Genomic DNA, 16,022 nt, shown 5'->3' on the forward strand with positions numbered 1-16,022 from the left:
CTTCACCTGCAGAGTAGCTACCACTTGCAATTTTGCTTTCCCTATAAACTCCTTCCCTTACTTTTCTCTATGATGGAGCTTGCACTCTCCAAGGAACAAGCTGTTCACTCTTTGACCCTGACTGCTTGTTAGCATATCCATTCTATATAACATCAGACCTAAGGCTTTTGCTTCCACTTGTCTCTATCCCTTCTTACTTGATGAGTCCCAATTGTCCTTCAGGGAGATGGTGAAGGGAAAACAATCCCTAGCTCCTCCTTCTGTTCACTTGATTCTAGTATTCATCACTACTGGGAGTAATACAGTTTGCTTCCAGTAAAAACCAGAGCGTGCTGTACGTACATTCCATACTGTCCATGACTTCAAGCATCTCTGTCCATAGGCAATGGCATTTCCTAGGATCACATCTGCAAAGCACCCTGGGATACTTCAGGATGAAAGATGCTGTATTAAAAAATGGGCAACTACCTCAGAAGCAGCACTGTGAAAAAACACATACCAATGCCTCAAAATTACTGTTGGTCTACTAGTTCATAAAGGAATTAAAAGTTAATGCAATCAAGCACTGGAGACAGCATCATGATGCAGGACAGAAAAAGGCCTAGCAGGCCAGGAAATCGTGTCAACATGCAAGATAAGATGTAGTCAGCAGCACAGCTTCCTACAAGGTGGAACCTGGTGCTATTGACTCTGTTGGGGCATGACCTTGCTTTGAGAAAGCCACCAAACATTAATCAGAAGTGGAAATTAGGACACACCACAGCTGTGACACAAATGGCCTGGTGACTGACAGCACACGCCACACAAATCAGTGACAGTGGAGGAGTGGAGATAATCAGCTCACCTGGTCAATTTGCTACTGAAGAAGCATCAATGTAGAAGATCACAAACAGTTTAGCAACATGAGAACTCATTTGCTGCCTAGTAAGTTGTGTACAAACATGTAGTTTCCCAGTTTAAATGCCACTGTTGAAATTTCATTCCAAAAAAGAAATTTGCCAGAGAGGATGCACAACTACTCTCCCATACTCCAAGCTGGAAGCACAGAATTCAGAGAAGCTTCTGTCAGCCTGCACTGAATACCTGTTGCCACTATCACTCTAATCATCTGGCAGTTAAATTCTGTTTCTAGCATTGTCTAGGACATACCATGAGGAAAATATATTAATACATTGCCACTTTCACAGAAGAGAAGAAAGTATGGCAACAATGGCCACCATATACACTTTTCTTTAGGGAACAGAATTTGGATGGGAAGAAAAGAGGAAGATAATTCATCTATCAGAAGGCAATGCAGAAATACTAACTACGAAGATATTTTTACATACAATCTCGTAAATAAAGGAAACAGGGTGCTGGTCACCCTATATCCTATATAAATACTGGAAATGCAAACTGTCTGGAAAGAAGAAATAGAATGCTATACCCCGGTATGTGCACTAATTCATTAACTGCTCTATGGCTCCAATCCAGCAAAACACTTAAGCACATGAATAGTCCCAACAACAAAGGCCTGAAAGCCTGCCCACACATTAAAGTAAAACGCAGTGTCGGCACAAGCCTCTCCCTTGCTTTCAGGAAAACCTACAAAACCCAGAGAACAAAATCAATGCCGCGTCCATTGGGTATAGCAGGCAAGGAGTGGGGTCACAGCAGCCACACTGAAGGACAGTTTAGGAAAATGTATTTTTACAAAATGCGTAAGTACTTGTATATACAAATTTTAAATACACACACATTGGTAGTATTATATATTATTTTCTAAGCATTGTAAGAGCCCAGAATATCTGCAATACAAAAGAGCCATTTAGCTATGAAAAACATCTAAACTTTTTACTGGGTTTGCTTTTATGGGAAGATACTTTGCCATTCTGTGGAAAGGGAATATGTTGCTCTGTTTTCCCTGAGTTTTCCTCAGAGAAGGAATGTGAATAAAATGTCAGCGTGAGACATGCAGCAATCCTAGCTTACTCAAATCAAATGTCAGGGTTCAAGCAAGCATGATGATAACATTTGGTGGGGGCACGAGGGAAAGAAATGAGTGATTCACAGTCTGGAAGGCGACATTGCAGGGTCTAGATCAGCGGAAAAGTGAGAGGTGCTCAGGAAGGATGGGTGTGGAACAGAGATTTTGAATATAAAAGTTACCTGCTATCAAGATTTGCTCAGATGGCATGATTAAAGCATTCAAAAACATTTTCCTGTGACCTCAGACAACAAAATCCTTTACTATGTGAGCGAGAGTATTACCAAGAGGAGCATTTTAAAGCATAGTTACAATTTCTCCTTTTACTATCATTAGTATTTACACTCACCAAAACAATCCTCTTGCTTCTCTGTTCAAATGATACAATCAGCACCAAACACAGATACACAGGGGGCATGTAGGCAAACACATTTTCCACACAGCAGCAAATTTGATCCCATTCCTGTCACAAATGGTTAATTTTTTTCTGGGGCACTCAGCATCAGATTTCATGTGGAGGCACCTGAAATAGCAGTCCTATGTTATTAGCCATTTAAGACCAAACGCTATCACCAACACAATGAGTGGAAGCCTAATCTGGCAGTTGTACTTCAGAAATGAATGAAACATTTATAGGGCAGTAGTGGTGTGAAAGTGGAAGAACCTGCTTCTCTCAGAAGTCTATATGCTCTGCTGGCACATTCAGGGTGAGAAATACCCAGTGTGTACAGAAACCACTCTGCTGCTCTCATATCACTGCTCTTTCTCTGTGCATTGAGGCTTATTTGTCATTGCAGAATAGTTTCTTAAGCTTAAAACTAGCAGGCTCTCTTCTGTGCCCAAGTGACTATCTCAGCACCTGTTTATTGCTCTGCTACAGTGCACACCAACTTCTGACTACAATAACAATCATTAGTAGTAGTATTTGGGATTAGTAGACTATGTAACTGCCCTACAAGCATATTCTTCAGTACTGAATTGCCTTTCATCTACTTATCACCTATTGGTTTCTTTCTGGCCCTTTTTACTCCTTCTCAGAGTTCTGTGTAGGTCCTAGAGACACTTCTGTCCTATAGATTAGTGAAATGGTTTGCTGAAGTCTTCCACAGAAAGTGTAAAGTTTACAATGGTAGTACAGTTATTCACAACTTCCTTTACCTGTGCAATGGTGTAACCCAAAGAAACAATCATAAATCACATCAGTTTCTGATTCAATCTCTGTTGTTGGCAGATGTTTACAGTCTCATGATGCCAGTTCAAATCCTACTGAAACTGCTGAGAGTTCAATCAGACTTGCATCTCATTTCCACTTTAGAGAGAACATTACAGCTGTGACTGGAGCAGTCTTTAGCCTCCACAGATTTCATGGTCTAACAAAGCTGTACTATTTCATCCTAGTCACCATGTATAAACCTAACTGGTCTTCCATTTTTTAAAAAGAGAAAGGAGGTAAAAGGATAGGATGAATGAAGATAAAGATATATTGGTAGAGCTGCATGTGGAAATAAGCATGGCATCTGCTAGCAGCACATCTAGTTTGTAGCCATCCCTGGCTTTAATGATCTAAGAAAAGAAAGATGAAAAAAATTCTTTGGAAGCTATAAGCTCTTTGCAAGAGGTCAACAAGTCTTTGAGTCAGTAAATAAAAGTGCAGTGAATATTGCTGTGCAAGGATGAACACAGAAAAACAGATTTTTTCTTGATAAGCAGCTCAGTTTGATTTCTGTATTGTGATGAAAAGCATTCGTTAAACACTGAATATGGATTTTAAATTGGGCAGTATTTTCTGGTGGTCAAGTTAAGCAGAAGTGTTTTTCCTGATACCAGGTCATATTGGTCAAAGCAAGGAAATCCTATTTCTGCCTGTAAAGAGACTGTGGAAGTCCAAGGAGAGAATAATTATGGAACAGGAAAAACAGGCTGTCATTCAACACAACCACACTTCTGACCACAATGTTGCTTTTAAGATAGCTCAACTTAGTATAGCTCAGCACCCAAGTATCTCCGCGAAGTCATAATAAACACTAAGAGAAAATGAGGTCTTTACAGGTGTTTTTAGAGGAAATGAAGAAACAAAACAACCCCATAAAATATTTAACCAAATGACACATAAATAAACTTTGAGTGCTTGGAGATATATTTACATTCTGGGTTTGGGCACTTGATAGCTAATAGCAAAAGTGAATTTGATGGACACTCAGAAGTAGCACCATTTACACTAGGTCTATGAGGCCTCAAATCTGGGTTAAAAAAAAATCCGCAGTCTGGACAACAGGAAAATTCCTTTAGCCACCTAACATCCCTCTGCATGACACTAATGAGAACAAAATAAAAAACACAGAGGCTTTCATGCTCCCACCAAGGCTCTACTTTTAAAGGATCTAACTACTGAGAATTACCACAGATATTCTTGCCTTTTATTGTTTTTCTGGCATTTTACTCTACCATGGGGCTGTTTCATAGGCATTTCAGTCAGCTCCTGACAGATAATCCTCCAGATTAATTCAGAGTTCATTTGGCTGATAACTGGTCAGCTTCTTTGAGAGATGGCAATGGAATGACAGCTCACTACCTCTTTCTGCAAATTCTCGGAAGACTGAACAGCACAAGGTATTTTTAACTAATGCCAAATGCTAATAAGTCATGTTGAGATGTACACAGAAAGCCTTTTCAAAACAAATCTCCAGGTAAACATACTATTCAGGATTCAAGAGAGAGACACAGATTAGTCTAGGAAAGTATTGCTCACCAAATCCTGGTTTAAAACAGCTTATTACAGGCTTTTTTTTTTTTCTTTTTTAATGAGATGTTTTTCAGATTCTGATTAGAGCAGAGTAATTAAACGTCCATTAAGGAAGCACTTAGGCCAAATGGATAGCTTTTCCTGGGAAGCTTAAAGGGAGTTCTGAGAGCACTTTGTCCAGAGAGGCAAGGAGCAGAAACAGCACTGGGGAAGAGCGTGCAGACGTGTGGCTGTGTGTAAGGGCAGGGTAGGCCAGTCTCACCTCAAGCACAGCTTGAATGCTGCCCTTTGGCAGAGCTGGCAGCATCTTTTTTTTGTTTGGCCTTTTCCTGGCAAGCTCCCCCAACACTGAAATATTTCACCCGCAAAAGGAAACAAATGTTTCAGAAACACTACCAGGAATACACTCCTTCATCTGGCAAATCAGGCTTCATGTCTGAGCTGTTTCTTGTACTAAGAGCCCGGTCTCTCCTCTTGATAAGGGGGTTTCCTGGATATTCATGCTACGGTACAATACATCAGCCACCTATGGAGGCAGACAAGGCTGCCTACCAACCACTACCATAAAGAGCAAAGGACAACACTTCCAGGTCTAAATATTTCAGAGTTTTGATGTTTGGGGTTTTCTCTATGAATTTTTAAAATATATAGTTAGTATTTCCAGGAAAAGCAGCTACTTCAGAAAACAAAATTTAGTGCTGCGGAAGAATACACTTCTTTCAAAAATAATGTTGACAACATCTGGTTGACCTGTTCAGGTAGTTGTTGTTGTTCAACAACTTGTTGTTCAAGAAGTTCCACTTTACTTTTCAGAACCTAGACATTCCTAGTGTCAGTTTGGCTGCCTTCCCAGTACAAGGGCACAGTGCAGAAAGTCATCAGGCATCCTGAATTTCAGTGAGAAGTCAAGCTGCCTGGCACCATCAGAAATTGCTCAGTTTACCACAGTAAGACAACAGAGAACAAACAGAACAAAAAGTGTAGGGAGGAAAGGGGGGAGAGGACAGCATTTGCAAAATGCAGTTAGCCACCTGGCTCCCTGTGCTACACTTTGATCTCTAAACATGTACACATAATTCATCAATCACTGATGCTGAAGTGCACCAGGAATGAAAAGAGGGAATTAAGTAATGGACCAAAAGAATGGGGCTCAGGGTATCTGCATTCTGTTCCCAGTAGGAGCGTACATACATAAAAACTGATACTCAGTTCTACAAAGCAGATTTGGTGAAATCAACATAGTACCAATTAAACTGCATGCTCTGTCAAATGATTCCTTCACAGCTTTTCCGGAAAGCTCTTGGGATTTCTACAGTCCTCCTGTGCAACTCTAGGCAAATTATTTAACTGTTCTGTCTCCTGTATCTGTAACTTACAGCACATGGCATAATATCTCCTATTTCAGAGGGGGTTTAGAGTACTGAGGTAGTTTTTGTAGCCTCCTGCGACATCCTCTAGTGAATTAGTGATTAGAAAAGCAAATGACTAGGAGTTCACTTCTGGAGCTGGCAGAACAAGAAAAGCACAGCGTAAGAACAATTCACATCGCTGCTTCCCCATCTTGGCATTCGTAGCATTCCAAACAAATGTCAGTTTAAATAACCAACTCTCATTACACTAAATACTGAAATGCCAACACTGATCATGTGAATTTCTGTCAAAAATTAATGTTCGAGTAAGGAGGGTCTTAGTTTTAGCCTGTCTAGTACTTTGCAGTTTGATATGGATTGAAGATAGCAGCTATTATATTATCCTCAGCCCATGTTAACTGTAGGGAGAAAACCTGCCAACTCTTGTAAATCACCAATGTAACACAATGTTTGCAGCACACCGTACTGGATAATACTGGCTTACACTGCATGTACAGTGACCGAGCTATAAACACCAACAATAACTTTTAAATAAGGTGTTTCATACCAAAGAGGGACAAAAGGGCTGTTGCCTTTACTCAAAGGGGAATGCTTTGTGTTGGGACATAAGAACAAAGATCATCTGCAGCTTCTCAGCACTGATACGTCAGGCAGAGCCTTTCGAAAGCGCTTGATCATACTATGAATCATGCACAAAAAGCAGGTAAACAGATTCCTTGCACAAGCTCAGTGCTTTTATTAATGGTGAACACAGTTCACACTCCAACAGCACACAATGCTTTTCTCCCATTTGTACTTAATGCCTCTGTTTCTGCATTTCTTGACTCCTGGGAGAAGCAAAGTTGTTGAACCCCTGCAAGGGTATCATCCTGATGACTTGGGCGTGATTACAGGTTGGCTTTGTAATCTCAGCACATGACCCACTCCACTGAGAAAAACATTGAAAGAAAGAAAGACATTGCTGCATTTTGACTATACTATGGCTATACTGTGGTTTATACAGGACAGGAGCTAGCTAGATGGAAAGAAAACTGTAAAGGAGAGTATACTGAAAAGGAATGCATTAGTGAGCCAGGTTATTAAGGAGACAGAGGAAGAAATTACAGATTTTTCTGTTTCACACCCTTCTTTTTTTCTTCAGTCTGTTCTCTTCCGCCTCATTCCCACTTGGCTGTCTATCTGTCTACTTCTCTTACTTACTGTACCTGACATACCCTTGTCTCACTCCCTTCTTCCTTTGTGTCCCCTCTTAAAAACACGTCATGGTGCTATGATAATGGTTCTGCCATGAAAGCATTCACAGTGACTGTGTTTTGTGCTGTCCTCTGCCCTATGTTTGCCTTGTTTACTCAGGCTGTAAATTTTCCCAGTTTGTACAGGGTCTCATGCAATCTGGCCCCATTCTTGACCGGTGTGCAAGTAAAAAATAATCAAAACCAGTTACAAACCCAACAATTTTATGACCCAGATACTCCTAAGATATAAAGCTTAACAGAGCATGCAAGTATTCTTAGGCTTGAAAATATACATGGCTATTAAATACAAACATCTTCCTTCTTATTTCCATTAATTCCTAAATTATTTCAGAATAGCTCGGAGCAACCTCAAACATAATTACATGGAATTGAATAATTAATAGAACTCATTAAATGCATAGTATGCATACCATGTACAGGAGGGTAACAATATATATAAACAGGTATTTGGCATTCATATCTTGAATTCCTACTGGTTTGTAGCCAAAAGCACATTGCAGTGTCAGCCTCTAGAGAGTTCCTGCTGGATCACATCTCTGAGATTTGTCGTGAATAGCAGAAAAGAGGAACAATACCTGCAACATGGCCTGTAACTGACTTCTCTGCGTGGTGAAAAATACAAGACATATATGGAAAGACCCATAGTGACTGCAGTAAGTGTGAAAGATGCTGAGCACCTTTACAGAGTACTCAGAGCAGGCCCTGAATTCATCATTGTATCCCTGATGGCACGAGAGAGACATATCATGACAAATACAATGTATGCAATACTTAAAACAGAGTCCATTTGTTGTGTGCACGTGTGAATGTAACCCAGAATGTACACTCTGGCTTAATACTCTTCGCAGATCTTTCTCACCTGATGTTTCAGTCAACTGGATGCTAGGGGCCTTTAAAAAACATCAGTTCTTTCATTTAGTATAATCCTGTTATATGCAGAGCAGCCAGTATGAACAGAACATTGGTTCACTTCCAATGCTATTGAATGATTGAGTGTGAAAGCCCCCTTTGCGTATTTTCTCTTTAATTTTTTTTTAAATGTACTACTTTCCAGTGTGTTTTCCCATTCGTGCATATAGCTTTCCCATCTTGTCAGCACTGCCAGTCAGTCAGTCACTGAGCTACAAACTGCTCACTGCACTTTCTGTCACACAGGTGTGGAGAGATTTTTGATCTGACTTACAAATTCCCTGCTCCCCCTGGCAAGCTGGCTGGCTGTCATGTTGCTGAAGGGCGTTTCAAACAGCTGCTCTCTCCAAGACGCATTCTTTGCATCTCCAACTTCATTATTTCTTACACACTTCTTTTCCCCCTGTAGTTTCATCCTTTCCATACCAAAAGGCATTGGCAATGGAGCTGTGCAGAAACAACCACTGTACCGTTAAAACTATTCCAGATTTTGGCTCATTGAGAGATGATCTGCATATCCTAGTTTATCACTTAGTCATGTTCAACTGTGCATCTACTTTTACTATTAAGCACTATATGCAAGTTACACATGACTTCTAGATTACTTACCAGTTGATGTTTTCTAGTGCATCTAGGCTTCATTTTTTTAGTATTATTTTCTTGTCTTTTTTGTTTTTGAAATATTTGCCTGTTCTGATCAGCACACTTAAATCTGGGACTTGTTACAGGGCAGCTTCTGCACTACACTCTTAGAATTCAATCCCAGATTTTGGTAAAACCTGGCGATCTGCTATTGTTCCTGAGCGTTGGGAGATTTCTCCTTTGAGTTTCAATGAACTCACCACCACTGCATTGTGCTAACCGGTTGGTTTACTAGTGCATTCAACCTCAGCTAAAGCAAAGCAGCAGAGGTTATTGATTACTCAACAAAATTTGGTTTTCCTTCCAAATGAAACCTAATTCAAAGCCCCAGAAAATTTTGAAGTAGAATATTTTTCCTTTAGAAGGCAGATGAGCTATAAAACTAAGGTAGCATATGTAGAGACTTTATCACATTTTGTTGAGTATAAAACTGGTCCCTAGGACCTCAACAAGGGCCTGCAACCAACTCTACTTGGCTATATTTAACTCTGCAACTTGTGTTATACTGAAACTATCTTGATTTCATATCCTATACAATTTCCTCACATCCTGTTTGCCATCTGGACTGCTCTGAGGAACAGGACTGCAGCTGCTTCAATGGGGTGAATCTATCCTGGAGTTCAGACACAGTCACAAGACCTTTAGACAATACTGTAATATTTACACCTCAGTTTTCTTACCTATAAAGGGAAGATTGCAGTCTCAGGTTTCAGATGCATTTAAAATTATTGTAAGCCAAAAGTGACATGCTTTTGCCTCCAATTCTATGACATCCTAAGCAGTCACCATTTAAGCTGACATTTATTGAAGGCCTTAATGTGAAAAGCTGAAGAAAAAAAAAGAAAAACAACAAAAAACTACTGATAATTTTGATACTTAAAATTCTGCTTTTGCAGTTTTATTTGGATAGTACTTAAAAGGCGGCTACGAAGGGGGTGGAGGGTCTCTTTTCACAAGGAGTCGCATGGAGAAGACAAATGGCAATGGGTATAAGTTGCACTGGGAAAGGTTTTATCTTGACATAAGAAAGAAATTTTTTACGATGAGAACAATCATTCACTGGAACAACTTCCCCAGGGACATGGTAGAGTCCCCATTGCCAGCCGTTTTCAAAATGTGACTAATCAGGGCTCTCAATATTCTCACCTAGGCTCCCTTTCCCACAGAAGGTTGGACCAGATGATCTGTCAAGGTCCCTTCCAACCTGGGCAGTTCTATGACTCTATGAGACTACTTAACTTCCACATCTAGTCCTAAACTTTCATCTAATATTGGTTTTATGATTATATAATTACTGCTTCTCCACACAACTGAACTTCAGTCAGATTACACTTAAATTAGTTTTACACCAGTGTAACTTTACTAGTCCTAATCATCATAAATCACTGATATATGAGAGGAGGGATATCAGGCCTAACAGAGATTATTTTTTACTTATACCAGGTGTTTTCACCTGTTGCATTTTTCCTTATACCAGGTGTTTTCACCTGTTGCATTTTTCCTTCACACAAATTACAAAGCCCTTCCATTCCAGAGGAATGGAGAAAGCAAATGTGAGGCACCCTTCACACAAGCTGCTGGAGCAAGTAAGAATCCCTGAAACCAAAGTACAGCAATTTTCTTGGGTTATACACCGTTTTAAAAGGTTACACATGTCTAACAGGGCACAATGAGATTTAAAATAGTTTATTAAGCCTTTTTTCCTGGATACGCTCTGTATCCTATATTCTGTGAAATATAATACATTGAACTATTTATTCAAAATGTATCATGGGAATGTATAAACAGAGACGTTTCTATTACACATTGGTCTTATTGTGTGCAGTTTTAGGAAAATTCCAAGATGGCAGTACGTTTGTCCTGATAAAACTTATGCTGCCTGATAGGTTTTCTTATTATCTAAAAGCACACGAATCCATTTCCTTAAAATGTCCTTTACATATATTCATCTACTTTACAATCATATTAGGATTCCAATTAAAAAAGACAAATAGGACTGTTCTCCTCCAATGAATGGGATGCCTGTACTAGAGGTAGCCATGGCAAAGTATATTCAAGTAATGGAGTAATTTAACCAGTTACATCATCATGAAAGAGCTTTCACAGTTGATGAGAAACCTTTTACTTCATAAAGTCTGGAACAGTGCTGGCAACACTTAATTACTTAAGGTCACCCTTCTACATTAATCTAAATATGAATAGATTATTGTGCTTTCTGTAGAAAAAGCACCTCTGTCCTCTAAAGTGCTTTGTAGAAATTCTTGAGTCACAATAACTTTCTTGCCCAGAGTCCCACAAGGCATCAGCACCAGAGATGGGAAGAAAGTCCAGAATCCCAACCTGTAACCTTTCCTGCATTGACTGGGGGTCATGCTTCCTCCCAAGGAGTCCTAACACATTATTCTACCGATATAAAATTGCACTGAACTAAGAAAACAAGTATGGAATAAAAATAAATCATGGAAAGTATTGAAGATGTAAATTGAAAAAAGGTGGTTTTAAAATCCTCAGAACAAGAAGAAACTTGGTAGTTTGAAGTCAGCTGACCGATGAACCCCTATGCTACTACTGCAAAATTAACAAGGGTTTAAACATATAATCAAGTTTAACAAGTTACTATCAGGACAAGCATGGTAAGCCATTTCATAAGCCCATGACAAATGCAAGACAACTTGGCCTAGCATGTTTCCCTTTCCTCTGGGACTAAACTGTCACACTTTTAGTGCAGAAAGAGGCAAGCTGGTTTTGAGACAGTTTGTAGCACAGTAATTTGCTAAGTTGTGGTAGCTTGACTTTATGTCAAACTCCCTAACCCTTCTAAGAACATAAGGCTAATGGGATAAGGGGAACTGAAAGAGCATTTCCTTGCCAAATGTTTTTTTAATAGGCTTGAAAATGATAGTGACAAGTGTGTGAAAAGCCTTTCCACTGTTTGACCAGACTATCGTAATTTCTAGCCTTCTATAACCTGGTACTTTTCCACCTCTTCTTGTCTCCACTTACACTGACCACTCCTAATTGCACTCACCTTTTTAGTTTACTTGACACTACCTGTGTGAAAACATTGGCAGTGAATGTTTAGCAGATATAAGACCATTGATATAACTATGCTTTAGGTAGACATTCAGGGATGAAATCTAAAATAACAGAAATCTTCCTAGCCACAGAACTCCTTAAGTATCTTTCTTCTGAGCAAACAACCTTTGTGTTTTAGGAGACTTGCCCTCTGGAGGTAGAACAGCTATAGCTTTCTGTAATGTGTCAGCTGACAGTTTTGGTTGGTGAGGCAGTTTGTAGCCAGGACTCCTGACCACAATACCTTTTATAGTTGTAATGCAAATGGGACATACCATACCCTTCATTATGATCACTCTGAACTTAGCAGAGATACAGGCATATAGCTAAACTGTCTATTTTGATGCTTTTAAAGCCCATTCAGATTTGTAACTAACTTTACCATCACTAGAATGTTAATGATGTGCTCAAGGCTTTGCTGAATTGGGGCTTTTGGCTTATCATCAGACTAAGGGAAAACATGCTGCAACCCACTCACCTGACTCAGTCACAGCTGCAGTGTACAATACTAATCTCCACATTTATTAAACACATGCTCCCTCTGGAGCTGGAGATGACACAGTAACAGCTGTTGTATTCTGGTTTCCTTTTAAGTCATGAGGAAACAAACACAAACCTGTCTCTGGTATAATACACAGTGTTCACACCTACTATTGCAATTAAGATGCACTAAGATAAACAACAATTAAGTTCTTTGTATTTTTTACAATCCATTCTCCCTCCCATTTTCTCTCCCCGTTGTTGCCATCATTATTGTGAGCAAACTAGCACTGAAAACTGACTCAGCAAAGGGAAATTTCCCACAAAAATAAATGAGTAAATTGTACTGGGCATAGTATCATCCCAAAAGATACTGAGACTAAATGTAAGAGATTAGTAGGCCAACAATGAATACAGTGAAACAAAGTAAATATTGGGAAACCATGGTTTACCCCGACTTTAATGTCAGTCTGGCCTCCTGTTGGTATAAAATTCCTATTTGTGGATCATTAATTCTTTTTGTCCATAGGAAATAAGAACACTTGTAGGTAGCAAGCAAACATGTCACAGCAAGGATGATATTAAAAGCCCCACCATGAACTCCAGTGTGGTTTTTAGGTACACTCGTGGGTAGGAGCATGGTAGTACAATACACCCCCAAAACACTGGGACAGGCACAGTGCATCTCTGGAAGCTGGGAAATTCACACAGCAGCCAACAATTTTTAGGAAGGTGCTTTATATCAGAAGATGCCTTTCCTTTGGCTGGTTAGTATAAAAAGGGACATATTCCCTCCTCTGCTCAACCCCCAAGAGAATATTCAATGCCCTTTTTCAACTCTGAAATCACCACATCACTTGAATGTGCTGATGAGCTCTAAGCAAGTCATCAGCACCAGCCTTGCTGACAGCCAAGGCAGGTGAGCTGGGCCTGCAGACAAGGCACTGCTTAGGCTTGGTGCTGCTCCCTCCATTCTGAACTCATCCCAGCTCCTAAGCACGACCTAAGCACCTTGCAATGCTTCTCCCCTTTTCCCAAGGCACTTGAAAACAGGATGGAAAAGGTGGCAGCAAACTGTATGAAGAACCTTGTGCTTGATTGTTTTAGACTGGCTGAGACCTTGAAGAGACTTCAGGTAATGTCAAGAACACTGAGATTGTGTGACTGCATATGCATTTTTCAGAGCCAGAAAAGTAATCCCCCTGCAATTAATGGCTCTTACCATGCTCAATGTCAACAAGCTTGCTAAAGGACTCTGGCAAGTCAGTGCCTTTGTGTTTGGGTTGCAATGCTGGCTGTGTGGTGTGCTTTTGTCCACTATACCTCTGCTGGTAAACAAGGCTGAAGACACAGGCCAGTCCTAGGCACAATTCTGGCTAAATATGTTGAGGCATATTTTTGTGTTCTGACAGTTTCTGTAGTGGTGCTTACAAGTGAGACAGATGAAAGTGAGTAAACACAGATATTAAAAAAGCCATTTACTTTCTCACCATGCATGTTTACTATTTGCAGTTTAGTTGCCTCTGACAACTGAAAGAGATGATTTAATCTTATTTCCTTCCTCCAGCATACCCACCTGATCTATTTCTGTGGGACATCATGGCACTACAGTGTAACATTTGCTGTTACTGTAAATTGGCACTTTATTTTTTAAAAGCTACAAACCATTTGTTGATAAAACACTTTGCAAACACCATCAGTCTATTTGGTAGGTCGCTTGTTTTTTTCATATCTCAAATAATTTGAAGAAGTTGCTTCAAATTAAACATTCATGTCTTACACGACATTTTCTTTGTAAACAAGGTGACACAAATACATTATTCCTCTGCATATTTATTACATGCATACAGCAGTCAACCTTCAAACCCACTCCCCTAGTCCTTCTGAAAAACTAGGAATCCTCTTTGCCATAAAAACTTACCCTTTTCCCTCAATAAATCTACTCCTTAGAAGAAACTATTAGCTTCAGAGTCTCATTTTTCATTTATTTCATTAGTTTCCATCTCAGATATCTAAATTCTCTTTTATTATAGCTGCGAACTTTTATAATGTGCAAATTGAAATAATGATTGTATCGCAGCACTCTGCAAGTGGTTTTCATTAAGCCTCCAGCTACTATTCCTTGCTCTGTTGGATATCTTTGTGTCACGGTTACTTTATGCTGGACAGAAATTTGAACAATTTATGTTGAAAAGAATTACTAAAAACCTATTAGATAACAACCTTTAAAATGCACTCGTTGATGGAGCTTAATTGTATGTCCTTGTCATAATCAAAATACCTCAATTGCTTAAAACTTAATGATCATGCTAAAAAGTGGACCTGTAAATATATTCCAGACATTCACATTTCTGAAAATCAAAATTACTACATGTCTTTACAATTCGGTGTAAGCAGACACACACTGCCAGAAATACATTTACATTTCTGAGATGCTACACTACAATGTTTTGCTTTCTTGTCAACAGAGTGACTAAATTCATACTCCACATTCAAGTAGGATTTTCTGGATAATTCTAGTGACTTGAAATAGTTCAGAACCATTTGTGTGGCTTGTTGAAATTTACAGTGTGCTTACATTGTTGATCACCAGACTGATCTTGCTACTTTGTCATTCTGTATTGCCTATTGGTAAATGAGTTTGCTAGCGTGTATTCCCGTTGCTGCCAGGGTCACCAGAAGTCTGAATGAGCACATAAAGAGTCCACTTAATTGCAAAGATTTATAGCTATGCTGTTTTCTTTTCTCCCTTTCCACTCAAACTTGTCTTCTGTGTCTGACATGTATAGAAAAGGGAGAGCTGCTTATTCTAGTCAAAATCAGCAGCAGACAAGGATCACAGTTTTGCAGGGATTCCTTATTTCTACTGCTAGTGCATAGGCAACAGAGAAGCAGTTTTCTAGTCCACCCTAGACAGGGTACTGAACCAAAGAAAAATGCTGTGTCAATATAGGATCAGCCATCATGTCTGCAATGAAGCAATGAGCTACCTGACTGGCAATACCCCATAATCTGCATAACTTCCAGAAGCAACAAGCTGTTCATTTTGATTTAAGATACCATGCTCCCTAAGGTGGAAGACAGGCGAACTATTATACAATAAACAGATGAGAAATTTTTAAGTCTTGGAAACTCAGAAGCAGAAAGTTGCCGTTTGAAAATCTGCTTCTGCCTGCCCAGATAGCCTGCTGTTTGTTTGAACCAAGTATAATTTCTATGTCAAACTAAAGCCTTTTCCCCTGTCTTATTTATGGCTTTGCTCAAGTTTGGGTAGCAGAGGAATCAATCAATTCCAACCAACCAGTGAAATGATTTTGGGAGCTCTGGGGATAAAAAAAATCCCCCCCAAACAGTTCTTGCATTTTTGATTAACACAGTTATTCTAAAGAGCACAATTTACACACTGAAAACTTACCAATGGAGCGATGAATGCAGGTATGCTGGTTATCACTCAGAAAAAAGCCCTCTTTGCACTGACATTCATAGCTGCCCATAGTATTTACACAAATCTGTTGGCACCCTCCATTGTTATCCTGACATTCATCAACATCTAGAAGAGAGAAGAAAAAAGAAATGCAAGA

General features: G+C 39.5%; 1 protein-coding gene across 4 annotated transcripts in view; it reads right to left on the reverse strand.

Annotated features, from left to right (window-relative positions):
• SCUBE1 (signal peptide, CUB domain and EGF like domain containing 1) overlaps positions 1-16,022 on the reverse strand; it is a 218,111-nt gene that overhangs the window by 145,243 nt on the left and 56,846 nt on the right. For all 4 annotated transcript variants that reach the window (XM_056341038.1, XM_056341037.1, XM_056341036.1 and 1 more), the window contains exon 4: positions 15,857-15,991. In XM_056341038.1, coding sequence (XP_056197013.1) covers positions 15,857-15,991 — 135 coding nt within the window. The remainder of the gene's footprint in view (positions 1-15,856; positions 15,992-16,022) is intronic.

Source organism: Falco biarmicus, chromosome 5 (assembly GCF_023638135.1).
Source record: "Falco biarmicus isolate bFalBia1 chromosome 5, bFalBia1.pri, whole genome shotgun sequence".
Taxonomy (NCBI): domain Eukaryota; kingdom Metazoa; phylum Chordata; class Aves; order Falconiformes; family Falconidae; genus Falco; species Falco biarmicus.